Source organism: Heloderma suspectum, chromosome 1 (genome assembly GCF_057233095.1).
Source record: "Heloderma suspectum isolate Gila_16-S chromosome 1, 16-S_ref, whole genome shotgun sequence".
Lineage (NCBI taxonomy): Eukaryota > Metazoa > Chordata > Lepidosauria > Squamata > Helodermatidae > Heloderma > Heloderma suspectum.
Window position 1 is genome coordinate 247,445,476 of NC_139458.1, and position 20,081 is coordinate 247,465,556.

The following is a 20,081-nucleotide window of genomic DNA, read 5'->3' on the forward strand; positions in this document are numbered from 1 at the left end:
TTACTCTTTGGTGCATATCTATTTAAAACATGTATTTACGTGTGTGTGTACGTGCATACACACACTCCACATACTATAAAGTTCATGGCACCCTCCCACATCAGTTATTAGAACAAGTTCTGGAGGATTAGGTTCTCATGATGCCCCAGCAGCAAGGGAAGGAGCAATGCTGCAGCAGCCCCCACACCACCAGGGTAACATAAGATCAAGGCATTACATGACCTTCTTCCCCCTTCCTGCTACAGACAAATTGGTACTTTTCCTTTCTGAGACAAAGAACTGCCATGGTTTCCATTTCCGCAGAGTGTTCTTATTTATTCCCAAGTTAACTCCTACTGAAAATAATGCTATGTTCCCTAAAAATAATCAGATGATAGGTTTCACTAGTGACCGTTAACTCAAATCCAAGGTGGCAAAATATGAATCCTGGACTTTTGTCAGCAGGAATAGTGAATCTAGCAGAATGCTGACCCCACAGATGAAGATGTATCCGATTTCTCTTCAGCACCCTGGAGTCCCTGACCATCCTGATTTTAATTTTTTTAGGTTCTTATACTTTTTTTTTTAACTGGGAGGCAAGCAGACTGCAAAGCAGAGCGCTAGTCTCCACTGCCAACTTTATATCCAAGAATATCTCTTGGCCACACATGGCCACTTCAGAAATAAAAATGGGTGACTGCAACCCAGGATTTCATTTTGAAGCATACCCAGCCTCCCAAGAAAAAATACACTGGGGGTGGTAGGGAGTGTCCTGGGAGCTAGAGAGGGTGGTGAGAAGTGAGGGGACTGTTTTGTGTGTGTTGCGTTTACGTGTGTGGGTGTCAGCTGGATGGTTTTGGCATGTTGTATATTTTGCATCTGTGGTGTGCGTTTCTCTGAGGATCAGCAGTTTAGTGATAATTATTTCTCTGAACCTAGTATTTTGTTGTACATTGTGGGGATAAATGTGTGATTTAGCACTGGAGCCCACCTCTGCTTTGTACTCAGTTTCTTGGCCAAGTTACTCAACTTTGAGTCTCAACTGTTTGCCTTTTGTGAAATGAGAGTTGGAGAAGAAAATAAATGCTTTATGTTTTGGAGCTCAGACCCCACCGCTGCTTATGGTTTTAGGCACCAGGGTAGTATCCAACGGGGGCCTTATGTTGGCGCTCTAGGCCCACTGCCAGCAGTGCATGTGCTCAGCCCCTACCGTGGGCGGGCGCAATATCGCACTTCCGGGGCAGTCACCAGAATGAGCAGAAATGCTCATTTCTGGAAAGGGCAGGTTGCGCTCTTTTCAGAAACAAACATTTCTGCTCATTTCAGTGACTGCCCCTTCAGGTGCGATATTATGCCTGCCCATGGTAGGGGCCACCCACACACTGCTGCCAGCAGGGCCACCCTCATGCACACCTCCATCAGTGGGCCTGGGGTGCCACTGTAAGGTCCCCATTGGATGCTACCTATAGTTTGGCAAGTCTGGCATAATGTATGTATAGAATTTAAATTATCTATGCCCACCCTTTCTCAAATACCTTATGGTACCACCTTTTTACTGATGAAGAGATAGTTTTGGTTTATATGAGAAAATTAAGCACCCTCAAATGCCTATAGGGCTAAAGAAAAACTGATCTGATGTGATGGCAAGGAGTAACTACCATTTTTGAATTTGGGGGACTGTTTTCTGAATTTTAAGTGGAAACCACCTGAAGTCGCAACCATGGGAGGTTGGGGAAATTCCTGCTTGATCCCAGGGACTCCCACAATAGGATTCTTCTGTGGTAGCACACAAGGTATTAAGGAACTGGTACAATGCCAAGTAGCTAAAACCTATGTCACCTGCTCATCCATTTAATTGTGATATATAGAAAACAAAGTGTTACTGATATTCTAAACATAGGTACCAAGCTTTTTGTTACTAGCGTTACCTGTGGGTTCCTTGGGACATACATCAGGAAGCGACTGCACTGGTCGAAAGCATTTGGTAGAATCCACTTCCTTTTTAAAGAACGCAACGTTGCTCTTTGATTGAGGCACTGGTGAAGACCGGTGGCTTGAGGCCATTGCATAAAGCCACCACTGGATAAATACTGGATTAAAACAAATAACACGTATTCATGCATAAAATGTATTCATTCACTTAGATGTTGTCAAAGAATAATGAAATTATATAACAATGAGTTATATAAACAGAAAGTGTTTACAGCAACAGTAATTGAAAGTGTAACTGAAATTAATTGTAACAGCAGCAATGACAACATGTTAATGGAATTTTAAATTGTTTTACCTCACTTTCCCAACACACCAGATACAAAATTAGCTCAAATCTTCAAATACTCCAACTCAGTTAAGCTTATTCCAGGACCTGATTGCTTTAAAACTATAGTGCCCCTACACCACACATTATTACATATTACCCATCCTCCACAAAATCTGGCAAAGTAAGAGCTGTTTCTTCACTGGCTATGAATGGCTGCTGGGAGAAGACAATGAATGTATTTGGACATTATCCAATAGTCACATGAGAGGATGTACATCCCATCACCAATAAGAGGCCTAACATGGTAGCCTATGTGCTAGACTATCTCCTCCTCCAAAGGTCTTATAACATTGCTAGTTTCATCTATTCCAGCACCTCATGGCAGCCCCTCCCCACAGCAAGTTATACTCTACTCTCTTGCATTTTAGGCATCTTCCTTTTGCTGCAGCCTGAATCAGAGCAGGTGTATCTAAACAGAGGAGTTCCCATTTGTTACTATATTCTATTACTCATAGTAATTACCACTATTTAAATAGATCGTGCTCAGTAATCCTTACAGCCACCCTGTAATGTAGGTCAATATTATTATCCCCAAATAACTTGGGAGGCGGGAGGGAAAGCAGCTAAGACATCATGTTTGAGTTAAGACCAAGATCAAATATGAAGCAGGAGTTCCTTCCTAATCCAGACTCTTAGGGAGCAATCTTATGGCCACTACTGTCTAGAGGGCCATAGGATTTTTCAGTTTCTGGGAACTGAGGTCAGAGCCTGGGGTCCAACCTCGGTTCCCAGAAATTGTGCTCCCTGCCCCCTCCCCTGCCTCTTGTAGCTGACACAGTTCTCTCCATGCCTGCTATGTCTCCATGCTTGGAAAAGGGTTGTGAAGACAGGGAAGGGGGCGGTCTTGGTGAGGAGACCGTGGAAGCTACATTATGCAGCTTCCTATGCACCATGAGGCCTCCTCCCCTCCCATTCTGAAGCTCCCCAGCTAGACAGGCAAAATCGCCTGTCTAGCCAAAAACACAGGATGGCCGGAGCACAGAGGCAAGGATTGCCTCCATGCTCTGGCCACCCCACATTAGATAGTCATTAGCCTCTGAGTTTATTGATTTTATTACATTTCTGTACCACCCAATAACCAAGCTCCAAGTTCAGAGGCTGGTGACTATCTCCATAGGATTTTGTCCTTAGCCACTATGCTACACCAGCTGCTAGTGGTTGGGAAATGTGGCACAGAACTAAAGCAGCGATGATACTGTAGAAGTAAAACACAATTGTCATAAATATAAACTGGGATTTTCAAGGTCATAACAAGGAGATACTATATTTGATTGATGAAAGTATTTTTGATAAAAGACTATTCATTTAGACTGCAGTCTTATACTCATTTACTTGGGAGTAGGTCCCACTGAATCCAGTGGAACTTACTTCAGAGTAGACATGTATAGGATTGCACTTGTATCCTCAAGAGGATTCAGGATGGTGGCCCATGTTATTCCCTTTTATCTGCACAACTATCTTTTGATGAAGGTTAAGATTGCAAAATGGTAATTTGCCCAAGTATCCATGGCTCAATGGAGATTATAACCTGGGTGAAAGAACAACACTGGAGACAACACCAAACTGGTTCTTTTCATATTTAGTGAATATTTGGAACACCAGCATGGCACTTTACACTATTCATCCACTGGGCGGCACCGTTGACCTAAACTTCATTCTTTGCTTCAAAAAACCCCGTAACAAATGATAAAATTATATACTATAATAGCAAATAGGGGGCTATCAGTACAATTATGATGTATACAAATGAAATGAGAACTAGATTACATTTTAGATAACATGATCAAGCTCAAACTACCTATACCAGATAGCTAAAACTTGATTTTTACAGTTGTAATGGAATTAGACTTGTTAACTGTCTTCTTGTTGTTTTTCAGTCGTTAAGTCATGTCCAACTCTTCATGACCACACAGCACGCCAGGCCTTCCTGTCCTCCGCTCTCTCCCGGAGTGTGCTCAAGTTCATATTCACTGCATCGGTTGTTAACAGTCTACTGGTTATTAAATATTGCCCTAAGACACAAGGTTGTTTTCCTAGGAAATGTTTAAATTACATGCTCAACATTGAGCACATGTGTTAATGCCGCTAATGTCCATGGACTATTTTCTCTTACTGATAATTTCAAGTTAATAAATTAATTTTATATCTATCTGTGTAGTAAGAAAAGAAATATAGGTTGTCAACCTTAATGTACACCTGGACCCTTTTTCCTACTATGGTCTCCACCGAGTTCACTGTATGTAGCCAAGTTCTATCTTCTTGGAGTACTTTCAAAATTCAAATGCTGTTTATTCAAATATAAATATTTATTTATGTAAATAGTGTAGCACAGTGGGATTAATCAAAAGCCAACACGATGCAGGATAGACAGGTGGGGAGAACAGGTTGCATCAGATATTCTGGACAAAGCACAATGTATTATATTCCAACTTGCTCCCCCACCCCCCAATGTACAGCTAACCTTTATTTATTCCCTCTCAAAGATACAGGGTATATGAATGCCTAATTCCAGTAACAAAATGGATAAATAACAGAATAGTAAATGTCAGTCCAGCAAAGTATCTGTGCACCATCAAGCTGGCTTCAGCTAGAAACAAGGCAGAGGCCTCCTAAATAAACTGCAATATGAGGCTGCACTAAATTATTCATAGCTAAAAGCTATTTGAGTAGAGTTATAATTCAGGACCTTATAGATAATTAACCGCAACAAGCCACTGCATTTGTAAAGGCACTAGACTGTTCACACAACAAAACAGACACATCATGCAAAACGCCATCATGCATACGTGTATCACTTCAATAAGAATAAAGATCTAATGGGAAAGTATCAAAATGTGCTTCTGAAGTATGACTGGTGAGTAAGTGGTGAAAATCCTGCCTGTCATATCAAAGCCACTGAAGTACATTTAACCTAATCATTTGCTAAAAATTGCCCCAGCTGATTTTGTTGTTGTTGTTGTTGTTACAGCAACAACCTATGTTACACAAAGAAGGAAACAATGAAATGAGCTGGATTTAAGCTCAGGTTTAAGCTCATATGTGCAAAATCCACTCACCCCATGCAAAAAATCCACACACACCCACAGAAGCAAAAATCCACTCACCTCACTCTCACCCTGGTTACTGATAATAATGGGCTCAAGTTACAGGAAGCCAGATTCCGGCTGACCATCAGGAGAAACTTCCTGACTGTTAGAGCAATACGACAATGGAACCACTTACCTAGGGAGGTAGCGGGCTATCCCACACTGGAGGCATTCAAGATGTGGCTGGACAGCCATCCGTCAGGAATGCTCTGACTCGGATTCCTGCATTGAGCAGGGGGTTGGACTTTGTGGTCTTGTGGGCGCCTTCCAACCCTACTATTCTATGATTCTAAGCCCCAGCCAATCTTGTGTCCTCAAAACTCCCCCCAAAATACATTTTCTCCATATCTGAGTATGAGCACTATGTCTTCTTTTTACATACCCCAACCTGCTCAACTATATGGGCTATAGAATGAACATCCAGCTGTGGAGTCTGGGTACTGCACTTGTGCAGGGACAGCTGGATCAGCCCAGGTTTTATACATATTTCTGCAGTAAGGAGTAAGGACGATCGTTCCTCCTGGTGCACTGTTTGGTGCACATGCTCAGTATGAGCCCAGGAAGCCACAGGGTTTATAGGGTGTGCCAGAAACATTACTATAACCCAGGCAAGCTCAGCAGCGGGCACTCTGTGCTTGTCAGCAACCAAAGAAGAAGGGGAGATTAATTATAGAAACTCATCTTATCTGGAAACATTTAGTAGTGGGGGAGGAATTTGCAGTGGGAGTAGAGGGGGACTGTGGTTCCCCTGAATGCTGATTAGAGCCTGGACTGATATGTATTGTAGTGAACTGCACAGGTGAGATGTCAGCACACTCAAAAACTATGTGCAAGCCACTTGTGATGGGAGATAACATTACTAGTTTATTGAGTCCCAAGAACAGGGTGCACTACATCTAAGGCAACAGCAACAGGTGTCACACATTAACAGGGAGAGGTAAGGTAAAGGGAATATTCATTTTATTTTAATGTAACTACCTATATTTATCTTATAAATATATTCCAATCTTAGGAATTGGAACAGCAATATATCTTGGAAACTCGTTTAAAGGACATGTCCTCTGAATAATTAAAAAGGAACTAACACTACAACCCCGCACACTTATCTGGGAGTAAGCCCCACTTAACAAATTGGGATTGACTTCTGAGCAAACATACATAGGACTGGAATATAAATAACAGTGCAATCCTGTATGTTCTACTCAGAAGGAAGTCCCATTATTTTCAATGGCGACTTACTCCCAGATAAGTGTGTCTCGGAGTGCAGCCACAATACACAAGCAACAATATTATTTCATCACTGCCACCCCACCCCTGCCCCAAGAGCTCCACAGCAGAACCCCCAACCATGTTTCTCCTTCACCAGTAGTCCATAAATTACATCTGGACTTATCAGCCAAACATTATTGCTACAAACCAGCCAGAATATAGTAAAATTCCTCTGAACACATGCAGAGTAACTTTCCCTTTCCACCCAGCACATGGCAGCCTGCCCCTCCCACAGAATGAAGAAGGGCTAAGAGCACAGATAGCATTTTTCTCCATAAATCTTAATCCCCTGGAGATATAAGCAAACTTCTGTTTTCAAAACCAGGGTTAAATAGGCTAGGACACTGTCTTTCCCTCTCCCCAAATAAATCCAATCCAGATTTTTCTTCCCCTTCACAACCAGTCTCTTTGAGCCTGCTTGCTTGTTTCTTAGAAGCATATAGAAGACAAAACAAGGGGAATGCAAAAGTTCTGGGTTATTTTCTTGGGGCGTGAAAAGTGGGAGGGGAGGGAGAGAGAGAGAGCGCACAACCAGTTACAAGTTACACAATGAGGAATGAACAAAGACTACAAAGGCAGAGATGCAGAAGGAATGAAGGAGGCACATACACTGAGAGACAGCATTTTGAAATTGCCTACTCATTTAATTTATAAAGCAAACCATCCTTTTTCTTTAACATCTACCTGCAATTGGAATGAAAAGGCACAGGTGATGGATGGAAGGTTTCAAAGGTTCTTTAGTAGCTGCTGCTGAGTGTCAGGAGATAGACAATGCTGGACCAGGAAAGCAAAAGAAACTATGTGGGAAAAGCAGTTTTGCAAATGGGAAGAGAAACAAACTGAGCAGCACCAGGGAACAACTGAAAATGATGTAACCAGTCCACCAATGAGATCTAAGTAGTCCCAGAAATGGAAGGGGGGGGAAAAGGGAAGAAATCCTTGTTGATGTTATTCAGAACTAGAGGACAGACTTTCCCAAAAATCTATTTCAGGTTTTTCTTGCAGCCTAATTTAGCTCCTGGCTTTGACCAGCTCCTGGTCAAGGACTTTCTCATTCCTGGCCTGCTGGTGAATAGGTTTGAAGATGGCTGCCCCTCACAATCCCCCACCCTCCAAGATCCATGCCAAGCCCTCCAAGATCCATGCCAAAGATAAAACCGGCAAATATATAGAACTTCCACCAATCACCTCCTATATCTGTGCAATAATGGTAATGGACATTCCAGTAGCACTAGTGCAGACAGGCCAGCTATTAAAATATTAGTATTTTATGTCTTGCCAATAGTAATCTTCAAAATATTTTCATGTTTTTTCAAAAGTCTTCTTTTTAAAAGTTTTTACGAAACAATCAACTGCTTACTAAATGGTTATGCAACAGTGCACAGATATTAATATGAAAAAATGAGAAGGACTGATATCACCTTGTCGATAAAAGATAAAATAAAACCCTCCCACTACTGGGAAATAATAGGCTGAAACTATGTCAGAGGAACTAAGACAAATACTTAGTTGTCAGCAGTTTTCATTATGTTTTCATTTTTTGCAAGTCTCATGATTTGAAGGGCACCCAAAAGTGCAAGTTGTCCAGAAAACTGTAGCAGAAACTGTTTATACAAAGTGGGAAAAGGTATTTTTTTTAAGGCAGGGGAGGTTAGGATTAAGCCTATGCAAATTACATTAACCCAATTACACATTATATATATCACAAATAAGGATGCCAGACTCAAGAGTGGGAGGGATTGCCTCAATATATGTTGACTAAAGTGCTTACTCTTACTTATGAATAGGGCTTATGTTTCTTACCTAAAGGAGGGACGACCAACTATTTCAACCTGGTAAGATCCTCCCCCAATATGAAGCCTACTCCGCCACTGACATAGTGACCCCCCACCCAGTCCATTTTGCCCTTCTTGGCACTGAGAAGCACAGAGTTTCGTGCCAGTCTCAGCACAGAGAAAGGGACTCAGCCGAGGCAGCCACAAGTCCTTGACTTTGCACACCATTTGTCACCCCTGGGGCAGAGGGGAATAGCACATGAACCAACTTGGCCAGTGCTAAGAGGAGCCATTCCTTCCAGCCCCAGATAAGTTGGGCATCTCAGGGGCAGTGAGAGGCATGCAAAGAAAGACTCAGCTGGTGTTTAGGGGAACCACTCCTCCCAGAGCTGGCCAAGTCCCTGGTTTCCCGCACACCTAGAAAGAACAGCTACATTTGGTCACTGTGATCTGAGATGACAGGAGGGATTTCCCCATGCACCAATCAACCTCCCAGTTGGTTTAATGGACACTGACAAGTCAACCCACAAGTTCAATATTCCTACAAGCTTTCCAGTATTACACTTAAACTTGCTGGCCCCTAAAAAATTATTTTATAAAATTACCGCTTTACTTCCCTTCTTTAGTCTGGACACATTGTATTAATTTTCCAAGAACAGCATATTCATGCACCCTCTTCTCCTCCTTATTCTATGCTAGGAACTTTTTCTAACCTCCAGTATTTAGCAAGAAAGACCCTAGCTGCACAAATCATACAGGATAACAACTACAATGGGTCACTAGCAAATTACATGTACAAGAGTCAATAACAATATTATGGGACCTAACAGTGCAATCATATGCATGTTTCCTTGGAAGTATGTTGCACTGATTTCAATGGGGCTTACTCAAAAAAATTATGCAAAGGATTAGCAATACTCAATAAATCAAAACTATCAAGTCAATACATTTGGGGAAGTCAGCAGGACCACCTTAAGTGATAGAAAGTACCAAGGTCTTTCTCACTTTTCCAACCCAGGTTGTAAGTACCAGTAATTTTATATATTTTATTTGTAGCAATGTCATCTTGTCAATCCTTATAGCAATTATTTCAGATTAGAGAAGTTACTTTCCCAGTTCCAAAATAATTCTCAGACATTAATGTTCTTATCCTGTCCCAAATCCTGAGGCTACTGAATTATGAATTTTGATCTGTTCCATCTAAGCAGAATTCCTGTAGAATTTTATGAAATAGTGCAACAATATGTTTACTATTGTCCATTATTACAGACTCAACTTTGTTAATTGTTGCAGTTGAAAATGTCCATCTTGTAATTTTTAAAGACATTTTTTAAACTGTAAATACTGAAACCAATATAGTTCTTGATTTCCCATCATGTTTTTAATAGACAGCTCAGGAGGTGAGCAGTAACAGGGCTGTAGCTAGGGATGTACAAAAGTCACTTACCTTTTAGCGAAACTGATTCGAGGTGGGGGGGGAGGTTCTCCGTCCCTCCCCCTGAAATTCTGGCCGGGGGGGGAGGCGCTCCGTCCCTCCCCCCGAAATTCTGGCCGGCCGGCTCTGCTCCGCAGGGATCCTGCGGAGCCGCCGGCCAGCTCCGCCAGCAGCCAGACATCCGGCCACTGGCTAGCAGGGACGCAAATGGCGGCGGCCATAGCCGCCGCCATTTGTGTCCCTGCAGTCAGCTGTGATAGGCTACGTAAATGTCTACGTAGCCTATCACGGCTGATTTAAAAGAAAAAAAAAAGCACGTACGCAAATGGTGGTGCCCATGGGCACCGCCATTTGCGTTCCTTATTTTGGCACATCTTAGTCTACGTAAACATTTATGTAGACTAAGATAGCGAAAATATGGGGAACGCAAATAGTGTAGACGCTACGCTATTTGCGTTCCCCTTATTTTCGCCGTCTTAGTCTACGTAAACGTTTACGTAGACTAAGACGTGCCAAAATAAGGAACGCAAATGGCAGCACCCATGGGCGCCGCCATTTGCGTACGCGCGTTTTTTTTTTCTTTTAAATCAGCCGTGATAGGCTATGTAAACATTTACGTAGCCTATCATGGTGTTTTTTAAAAATCTAGCCGTGATAGGCTACGTAAATCTTTACGTAACCTATCACATTTTTTTCTTTTTTTAACTGGAAATGGTGGCGGCGGCAGCCGGTCAGAAGACGGGCCGCCGCAGCCACCGCCGCCGCCGCCAGGAAGATCCGCCCAAGGTAAGTCCCGTCCCGGGTGGGGCTGGGGGGCAGACCGTTCCGCCACCTATTTCGGGGGGCCGAATGCACTGGCATTCGGCCTCTCTGAGATTCGTGGCAAAATTCTCTGACATCCCTAGCTGTAGCCGAAATGGGGCCACTGATAAACAAGAGGAAGGTATCAGCATACTTGGGGAAACCGCAGTTTCAAGTACAAAAACCTTTTTAAAAAGAACTTAGAGAGCAATCCTATGGCCCCTAGACAGCATCTACGGGTCCACAGGATAGTTTGGATTCCTGGATCTGAGGTTGGAGTCAGCACTCTGACCTCGGACCCAGGAGTCTGACCTCCCTGCCCCTTCCTCCTTGCAGCTGGTGCAGAGAGAACTGTGCCACCTGCCTCTTCAAAGTTGCAAAATTGACCTCAGATGGAAGGTAACAGGGGAATTCCCAATGGGCGGAGAAGGGAAGAGACTGGGGTGCCCAGTCCAGTCTCCCCAGCCTCCTCCCCACCCCCTCCCCAACGCCTCAGCTAGATGGATGAAAAAGTCATTTTTGTTAACAATTATAGGCCAGTGGCCAACATCCCCTTCCTGGGTAAGGTGCTTGAGCGGGTGGTTGTAGGACACCTCCAGGCACTGATGTATGAAACGGATTATCTAGATCCATTTCAAGAGGGCTTCAGGCCTGGTTTTGGAATGAAAACTGCCTTGGTCGCCCTGTAGGATGACCTCTGCCGGGAGAGGGACGGGGGAGTGCCACCCTGTTGATTCTCCTGGACCTCTCAGCGGCTTTCGATACCATCAACCATGGTATCCTTCTGGATAGGTTGTCTGGGTTGGGAGTTGGAGGCACTGCACTGCAGTGGTTCCGCTCCTACTTGGATGGCCGATTCCAGAAGGTGGTGCTGGGGGATTATTGCTCTGTGCTATGGCAAGTGTGCCATGAGGTTCCACAGGGCTCTATTTTATCCCCCATGCTGTTTAACATCTACATGAAACCGCTGGGGGAGGTTATCCGGAGGTGTGGGCTGAGGTGCCATCAATATGCAGATGACACCCAGCTCTACCTCTCTTTCTCATCAAAACCAGGTGAGGCAGTGGTTGTTCTGAATCAGTGCCTGGGCACGGTAATGGACTGGACGAGGGCTAATAAACTGAAACTCAATCCAGACAAGACGGAGGTACTGTTAGTGGGTGGTTCATCTGCCCGGCTAGGTGATATTCAACCTGTTCTGGAGGGGGTTGCACTCCCCCTAAAGGATCAGGTTCATAGTTTGGGGGTGCTCTTGGATCCAGAACTGTCACTTGAGGCACAGGTGAACTCAGTGGCACGGAGCACTTTTTATCAGCTTAGGCTGGTATACCAACTACGCCCTTATCTGGACAGAGATAGCCTAGCTACAGTGATCCATGCTCTGATCACTTCTCGTCTGGATTACTGCAATGCGTTATACATGGGGCTGCCTTTGAAAACGGTCCGGAAACTTCAGCTGGTCCAAAATAGGGCAGCAAGATTGTTAACAGGGACTGGCCTGCGAGCTCATATTACGCCAGTACTTTTCCAGCTGCACTGGCTGCCAGTCCATTTCTGGGCCCGATTCAAAGTGCTGGTGTTAACATTCAAAGCCCTTAACGGCTTGGGGCCAGGTTACCTGAAGGATCGCCTCCTCCCATATGTGCCTGCCCGGACCTTAAGATCATCGTCAGCGGCCCTTCTCCGTGAGCCCCTGCCAAAGGAAGTGAGGCGGGTGGCTACTAGGAGGAGGGCTTTTTCTGCTGTGGTACCCCAGCTCTGGAATGAGCTCCCTAGTGAGGTTCGCCTGGCACCTACATTGTATTCCTTTCGGCGCCAGGTGAAGGCCTTTTTCTTTTCCCAGGCATTTTAGCATTTTAGCTTTCTAAAGTTTTAGCTTTGCTGTTTTAAATCTGTATTTTAAACTCCTGCACTGCTGCTAGGTTTTATTGTGGTTGTATTGTTATATTGTGGTTTTAATGTTCTATATATTTTAAATTGTTTTATTGTGTGTTGTTTGGTTTTAATTTTTGTGAACCGCCCAGAGTGCTTTGGCTATTGGGCAGTATAGAAATGAAATGAAATGAAATTAAATTAAATAAATAAATAAATAGCTAGCTAGCTGAAATCTCATTTCAGGGCCTCAGAGGATCAGGCTTGCTAAATCCCCTCCTCTCTGGCCAGCTGCATGTTATAAAGAGGCACCTGATCCTCTTGCTTTGCACAAGACTACCAAGAAGAAAGGAAGTGTTGCAGCCCTCCTTTATTCTCAGGTAACTATGCAAACTAAAATGGGTGCAGGCTTTCAGTAGTTTTGTTAAACTTCAGCCAGAGTAGGAGGCAGCACAGATTTGACGGCCTTGGAGGGGAGATAGAATCATTTGGGGCAAAACAGGCCTGAAATTAGAAAGGGGAGGGTTACAGAAATCCCTTATTAAATATTTTCTCCTTCAAAATATTGAAATACTTTTTAAAGCTGTATTTCAATATATCACCATTACACAGCCCATTCACAGTGCTATGATATCCTGCATTTGTAGACCAGGCCTGTAACAAAATGGAACAAGGCACATTGGTGTATCCAACCTAGGTGGATTCCAGCAGAATTTACCTATTTGAAATTCAATTATTTCATTAACAGGCATGCATACTAACTAGTTGCCACAATATATTGGGCCGGTTCACATAATCACCACAGCCCACCATGGCTTATTTAAGTCATGGTGGTTTGCAGTGTGTGCTGGTGGCCATTTAGAATATTTAACCCCAGAGGTTTGTCGTTTATCATCTGCCTGCTGAATTGAGGCACCAGAGGATTATTTAATCCTCAAACAACCTTCAAATAACCCTACAACAGACCAAATAATGTACAACAACAGAGGTGGGCAGCATGTGGTCCCTGGAGCTCTGCGGTGCAGCATCCACCACCGTCCTACATTCAGGGGAACCCCCCACAAAACTCTTTCAAACTCCACTTTTTTTGGAAACAAAATGGTGTCTGGAGCTGCTACAGAATGCCCAAAGTGTTAACATTAGCTTCTTTTAAGCTAATTTTTGTCCTTTGGGTGCTTCATAGCTGCTACAGAGTCCCAACAGAATCAACATTAGCTTGCAAAAAAGCTAATTTTTACCCTTTTGGCACTCCATAGCCGTGCTGGATGCCATTTTGTTTTATATTTTTTCTAACCCTTCCCATTTTTAGAACCTGTGGGAGAGGATCTGGTGGGGAAAAAAATGGCCCCTGGACCTCCTGAAGTTGCCCACCCCTGAAACAGAGTCTTTATACAACCTACAAGCATAACAATTAGCCAACCTTCCCATATCACTTATGTATGTTTGCTTGTAGATGAAAGGCATGTTTCTGTTTAGCTTTTTATGTACATATATAAGCATATTAGGTAAGATCATTTACTGGAAGACTAGGGCTGCAATTATATGTGCACTTATTTATTAAAAAAAAAAAGCCCTGCTGAACAAAGTGGAACTTCTTCAGAGTAAATACATATAGATAGGAGTGGAAGTTTGTGTCCAGACCATCTATAAACTAGGGTACTAACAGCTTTTCAATGAGATCGAAAGTAAGTGGCACCGTGTTTAGTAGTTCATAAATATTCCTAATTTGAGAACAGAACACACTACAAGGCATAAAACAGAAATACAAGATCACCCATATAGGCTCTGTAGATTATCCTGGTGAGACAGAAGATTGTATATTTCTGAATCTTAACACCTGTATTAGTCCCTGGGTTCTCAGTCGAAAAGGTTGACACAATAATAAATACAAGATATTGGTTAGGATTAAAAAAAACCTCCTGTATGCAAGAAAAAGCACTACCATGTGTGCAGGGGGAGAAGGGCAATAATTCTTCCAGGGGTGGCTCTCACGTGGCACCGCTCTGAAGGATTAACATTGCTGCATGGCGGGGGGCAGGGGGAATGGCGTCACTGCTGGAAAAGGAGGAGCTGGCCTTTGCTTGTAGTATTTTAGATTGTATCCATGAGTGTTTGTGTCATAGATCTCAGAAATCAGATATTTTCCCCCTAGTTCTTTGTCACAGAGAAGCAACTCTATTTGAGTTGGCCACAGTTGATTTTTAAAACATTTAAATATCTATTTTATTTTAAAGCAGGATAGATAGATAGATAGATAGATAGATAGATAGATAGATAATTATAAAAGAGACAGTCATTACAGTTGGTTTAAAAACTAGGTTTTCTTGTTTCAATCAGATTTTTAACTTGATTTATTTTTATAATATCTGGTTTTGGGGAGTAGCCATCTGGATTTGGTAAGTAACGTGTATCTAACCTACTGCTAGTAACCACTTTCTCACTCCAGTGAAAATAACAGATCACATAAAAAAATAGTGTGAAGTCAACCCATGGTCACACTGGCATGTAACTGAACTTCAAATCCTTTATACGTTATGATTGCCCAATTCGAGATGCTCACCTATATATATGTACAATTTCCCTTAATGTTGAGAACATTGCACTTATTAAAGCTTATGTTTGCACAGTTCACTTAGAAAAAACATACTCCTAATATCAGTCTCTTATCAAACTCTAATAGCAGTGAGAAGAAAAATGCGCTCTACAACTATTCTACAAATTATAAAAGTATATTAAAGGCGCAATCCTATGCATGTTCAGACAGAAAAAAAACATGCTGGCTAAAGCATGCTGGGAGTTGTTGGAATTTTTCTGTCTAAATATGTATAGGATTGCATCCTAAGCCACTAAGACTGCATACCTTAATGACAGAATTCCAAGAATGTCCCAATAAGACAGACCTCATATCTCTTCCAGTTCCATTAGTTAAGAATATCTTGAGATTGTAACATACATGACTGCTTTCAAGTTCTAAACAAAAGATAACAGCATTAAATACTTTTAACAGGAATAACAGGAATAAAAGAAACATTAAAAATGTGATAAACTATTTAAAATGCTGATTAAAACAGATGTACTGATAGCAGATACCATGTAATACAATACCATGTGACTTTTTTTACCACAAGTAATAGAACTCCTTTATAAATACGAACATGGCCCAACTCTCAGTAACTCTCCTTACATTTTGAGGAGACGGGATGGTCACTCTAATGTCTGAAACTGCTGCCATGAGCTTCTTGGGGCCATTTATCATTTCATAGCAGAAATATGGGCACCCTGTCACATAACTTGTACCTAAAAATCAAAGAAATCATAATGCATGAACTTAACATGCTTCTCTCTTGGATATAAGGGCACCAGGGCCAGATCTACACTTCATGTCATATTGATGCGATCCCATCAAGATATCCGTCTTACACATTTATACCTCATAGCGCACACAGTGACATCTGTTGCAGGATTTTGGATAATACAGAATAAAAAGCAGGAAATAATACTAGAAAAGCAGTATACAGAATGCATAACATACCCCAACTGTTATCAGTGCATTTCAATCCCAATAAAAAACACAAGTGTAGATCTAGCCAAGGTTGGGGAATGCTGCTCTAAACTGATGTGATTATGTGTCAAATTTAAAAGCCTGTTTTTTAAACAAAAACCTTAGGCAAATTGGTGCCTATGGTGGGGCAGAGCACCCACTGGCCCTATCCTGGCTACAGCAGCCCTGTCTACTGTGAGGCTTAGCTCTGTCTTTTTATACATGCTACATTTTTATTAAAGGAGAGGGTTTATGCTATCAACTTATTTCCATGTGTGGGATGGAGGATAAGAACGGGAGCATATCTACATCAGCTGGCCTGTCTCCAGTAGAACTAGGAATTTTTTCCCTGGGGGTTGACACGAGAAAGGAAGGGTGGAGGAGATAAACTGGGGGATGGGTATTTGCAAACATGGTTGTATCCGCCTCGGGTTAAAGTGCAAGGAGATACACAGTCAACATGTCCCTATAGCAGCAAGTAGAAAGCAAGCCAGGAGGCGACGGCGATAGGATGGTAGGAGTGTAAGAGATGAAGTCTGGCGCGAGGGAGATATATTCTGTGAAAGAAGGGAAACTATGGAGTCAGGTTTTCCTGGGCATGGGAAAGGGAAGCGGGGGGCGGGAATGTGTGCGTGGAGTATCAACCTGAATGTGAAAGAGAAAGACAGCGGGCTATGAAGCCGGCCTACCTTGGGTAGGTCGGGCTGCTGCTTACAGGGTACGGCGGGAGAGGGCTCTGGAGCGGAGCTAGCCCTCTCCCTCCCCCTTATCTTAATGTGGGGATTGAATCGGGTCTGGGGAAAGACAGCAGTGCTGGGAGAGCGGAGAGCCTCTGCCCCCCTCTCGTCCTTCCTGGCCTGGAATTCTTGTCGGGGCGGACGAGAAACCGTTCCACACCAGCACCCCTGGAATACCTGCAGCAGCAGCAGCAGCTGGGACCGTGGAAAACTCCAAGGCGGGGACGCGGCCTAGTGCATCCCCCGGCGCCTCCAATGCGACACGTCGCTACCATGGGCGACTCCTTCTCCCGGTTCGGCCCAGGGAAGCTCCTCGGCCGGCGGCAGCGTAGCGGCGAGGAAACCGGCCACTGACAAGCACCGCCTCTCGCCGCAGCCCTGACTGGGAGAAAGAGGAGGAGCTGCTGTTCTTGCAGCCACGGCTGCCGCGGCCACCGTTCTGCCGCTTGCGTCGAGGGGACAGAGCCGCCGCCGCCGCCTCTCTCTCCTCCCCCTTTCCAGAGGAGGAGATTCAGTGGCAAAGGCCCGGGCGGGGGGGATTTGGAGAGCGAAGTTCTGGCCTTTGGCTCACCTGGCAAAGACTCCGGTTGTTGGCCCAAGAGCAGTGGGGTTTCCTGTCAGGAAGCACCCAGGGGTGGTCCAAGACTAAGGCGGAGCAGCAGATTCCCCTGGCCCGTACACACACACACACACACACAGAGAGAGAGAGAGTAAACGTGTTACCCAAGGCACTTGGAACAAAAACAAACAAACACTAGTGCCTGTACCCCTCCCTGTCAGTAAAACACAACAATAAATTTTTAAACTGCCCTTTCATGAAACCCACCCCCACCCCCCAAATTGTCTGAGGCGGTCACCTCCTGGCCCTGCGAGATTTTCATCCTTTTACCTAATGCATATGTATCCCAACCTAATCTAAGAGATCCTTAAGGCAGCTCGCAGTTCATAATCAAACATTAAAAACAATACAAAAATACAACACAGCTGAGAGGATAAAAAACAACAAAAATAAAATAACTATAGAACCATATCATACAGGTTCTCTGGGAGCGATTTGTTTTTGCAGCATGGTGAAAGGTCAACAAAGACAGGACCGGGCCAGCCTCCTTCAGCAGAGCGTTGCATAGTTCCTGCCACAACCAAGAAAGCCCAGTCCCACCTACATTTTAGAGGGAGGGAGATGCAGACAGAGAGAGGGACAGGTAGGTGTAAAGTGGCACAACAGCAAAACAACAAAGAGGCTCTGGATCCCGTATGGATGCAGTCAGTCCTAGGTAAAAATATATACGAAAGATAGACCAACCACAGATGTCATCTATGTAACACCACTACATTCTAGGCTTGTTGTAGGTGGAATTCTGGCAATGGAGAATGCAAGGCAGGAGAAGCGCGGAGGGAACAATCCCCTCTGTGCTTCTCCTGCCCTGCACTGGATGGGAGGTTGCCTCTGAGTTCAGAGGCGGCCACCACTCTGGCGGTTGCATTCTAAATCAATTTAAGTTTATTTCTAAGTACTTTTCAAAGGCAACACAGAGCACATGATAGTAATGCTTTCACATCAGCATTAAAATCTCATCAGATGTTAAAAGTTTGGAAATACATAAAGGTCTTCACCTGGCACTGAAAATACAACAAAGAAGGCACTAGGATAGCCTCCTAAGGAAGAAGCTTCCACAGATGGGATGCCATTACAGAGAAGGCCCTCTTTCTTGTTGCCACCCACATTACCTCATTTCATAATTACTACAGCATGAGCAGGCTGAGCTGGCTCTGGGGAATAGTATCAGGCTTAGCCACAGCCCAAGATGGGCAAAAAATAAGTTCACGTTATTACCAAAGCAACACGATCCTCATTTTTTAATGCAGCATCTTAGAAGGTCAGAGGGAGTGTAAGAGTGTCATCCACTTCCAGGTTAAGGGGACTACTAAGATTGCTTTCCTTCAAGGTCTCAAGATCCTGGAGCTGGCACTGTAGAACAGGTGAAGAGTAACTGAAGAGCATTTGGCCCTTTAAGCAATAAAACCGTTGGTGCGGTATGTCAAGAGGAAGCAAATCTGCCTCAAGTTATCTTAAGTAAATGTACAAACATGTTACATTTATAATAACATAGTAAATAAAAGAAAATGCCTATACCTTTCTCAGAGGAATAGACCAAAATCAAAGAACTGCCTTTTTTAATCCCATAAATATTATTTTGATGACTCACACCACATTAGACAGTTCCTGCAGAAAATACAAAATTACAATATCCAGAATCTACCTCTATGCACATGTGGTAAATATAACTCACTTCAAGGAGCTGCACAGTATTATTTTTACTACAATTGTCTGTTTCCCCCGGCATTGTAGACATTGTTCCTGCTCTTGGAAATAAAAGGCTATGTTTTGGCCTTTAGGAGCTGGTCCACATCTAATTCAGTAGGAAGGATGGGGCCATGCAGAACTACAGTCACCAAATCTCACAAACACATCTGCCCAAACCAAATTTCACCATCTTTGTGGCTTTTTCTGTGGCAAGTGGCAATGAAATTACTTTCAGCTGAAATGTTTATTGACCTGCCCTTTGGCATCTTCCACTCCATTAAGCATTAGGCCAAGGGCCACTCCTGCCTATCCTATCAGTAGCAGCACACTGTTTTACATAGACTTTGAAAGTGTGAAATATGATACCGTTTTACTAAAACATAACCATCCTCAGTGGTTTACAACAAAGTAAACAATGGTTTACTTTAAACTGCATTTTAAAGTTAAGTAAGCTATATTAAATTAGTTTGACCATGTTGCTTTAGTGATGACTCAAAATGAATGGCAGGGTAAACATTTTCAATCAGTAAATATATGGCCATATAGTAAAGATGATATGGAGATATACAAATGCACATTCTTCTACTAGCTTCAGGAACAGGCCATTACATAGGCTGACTAGTATTGCAAGCTTGGCTCCACTTTCCACTAACTGTGAAATATTGGCTAATATTATGAATTGCTACTGAATGTGCTTAGGCTGCCTACATTGCTGTTATGTTCTCACTTGCCATCTGGCATGCCACAAACAGATTTCCTGATTAAGCAGATGGCGGCAAATAAACTCATCAAAGGCCAATCAGTAAGGACTTGATTCAAGTGCCGTGGAGTAGTAGTAAGAATATTGGCTTACAAAACTGGGCAGTTGGGATCTACACATCTTTCCCTCATGTGAACTCTGAATCAGATCTCCTTATTTTGTTATTTCAAAGTTAGGTCTGTTAGCAGTCTAATTACAAAG

The 20,081-nt window shown here is 43.3% G+C and overlaps 1 protein-coding gene across 3 annotated transcripts in view; it reads right to left on the reverse strand.

The window, feature by feature from the left end:
* Positions 1-17,314, reverse strand: part of VPS54 (VPS54 subunit of GARP complex) — an 89,198-nt gene extending 71,884 nt beyond the window's left edge. For 2 of the 3 annotated variants that reach the window (XM_084823286.1, XM_084823278.1), the window contains exons 1-3: positions 16,993-17,305; positions 15,398-15,507; positions 1,908-2,069 (exon numbers count right to left, since the gene is read on the reverse strand). In XM_084823286.1, the coding sequence (XP_084679412.1) occupies positions 1,908-2,043 (136 nt within the window). In that variant the 5' untranslated portion in view covers positions 2,044-2,069; positions 15,398-15,507; positions 16,993-17,305. Of the gene's footprint in view, positions 1-1,907; positions 2,070-15,397; positions 15,508-16,992 lie in introns of all 3 variants that reach the window. The other variant, XM_084823267.1, reaches the window with a different exon arrangement.
* Between the last annotated feature and the right edge of the window lie 2,767 nt (positions 17,315-20,081).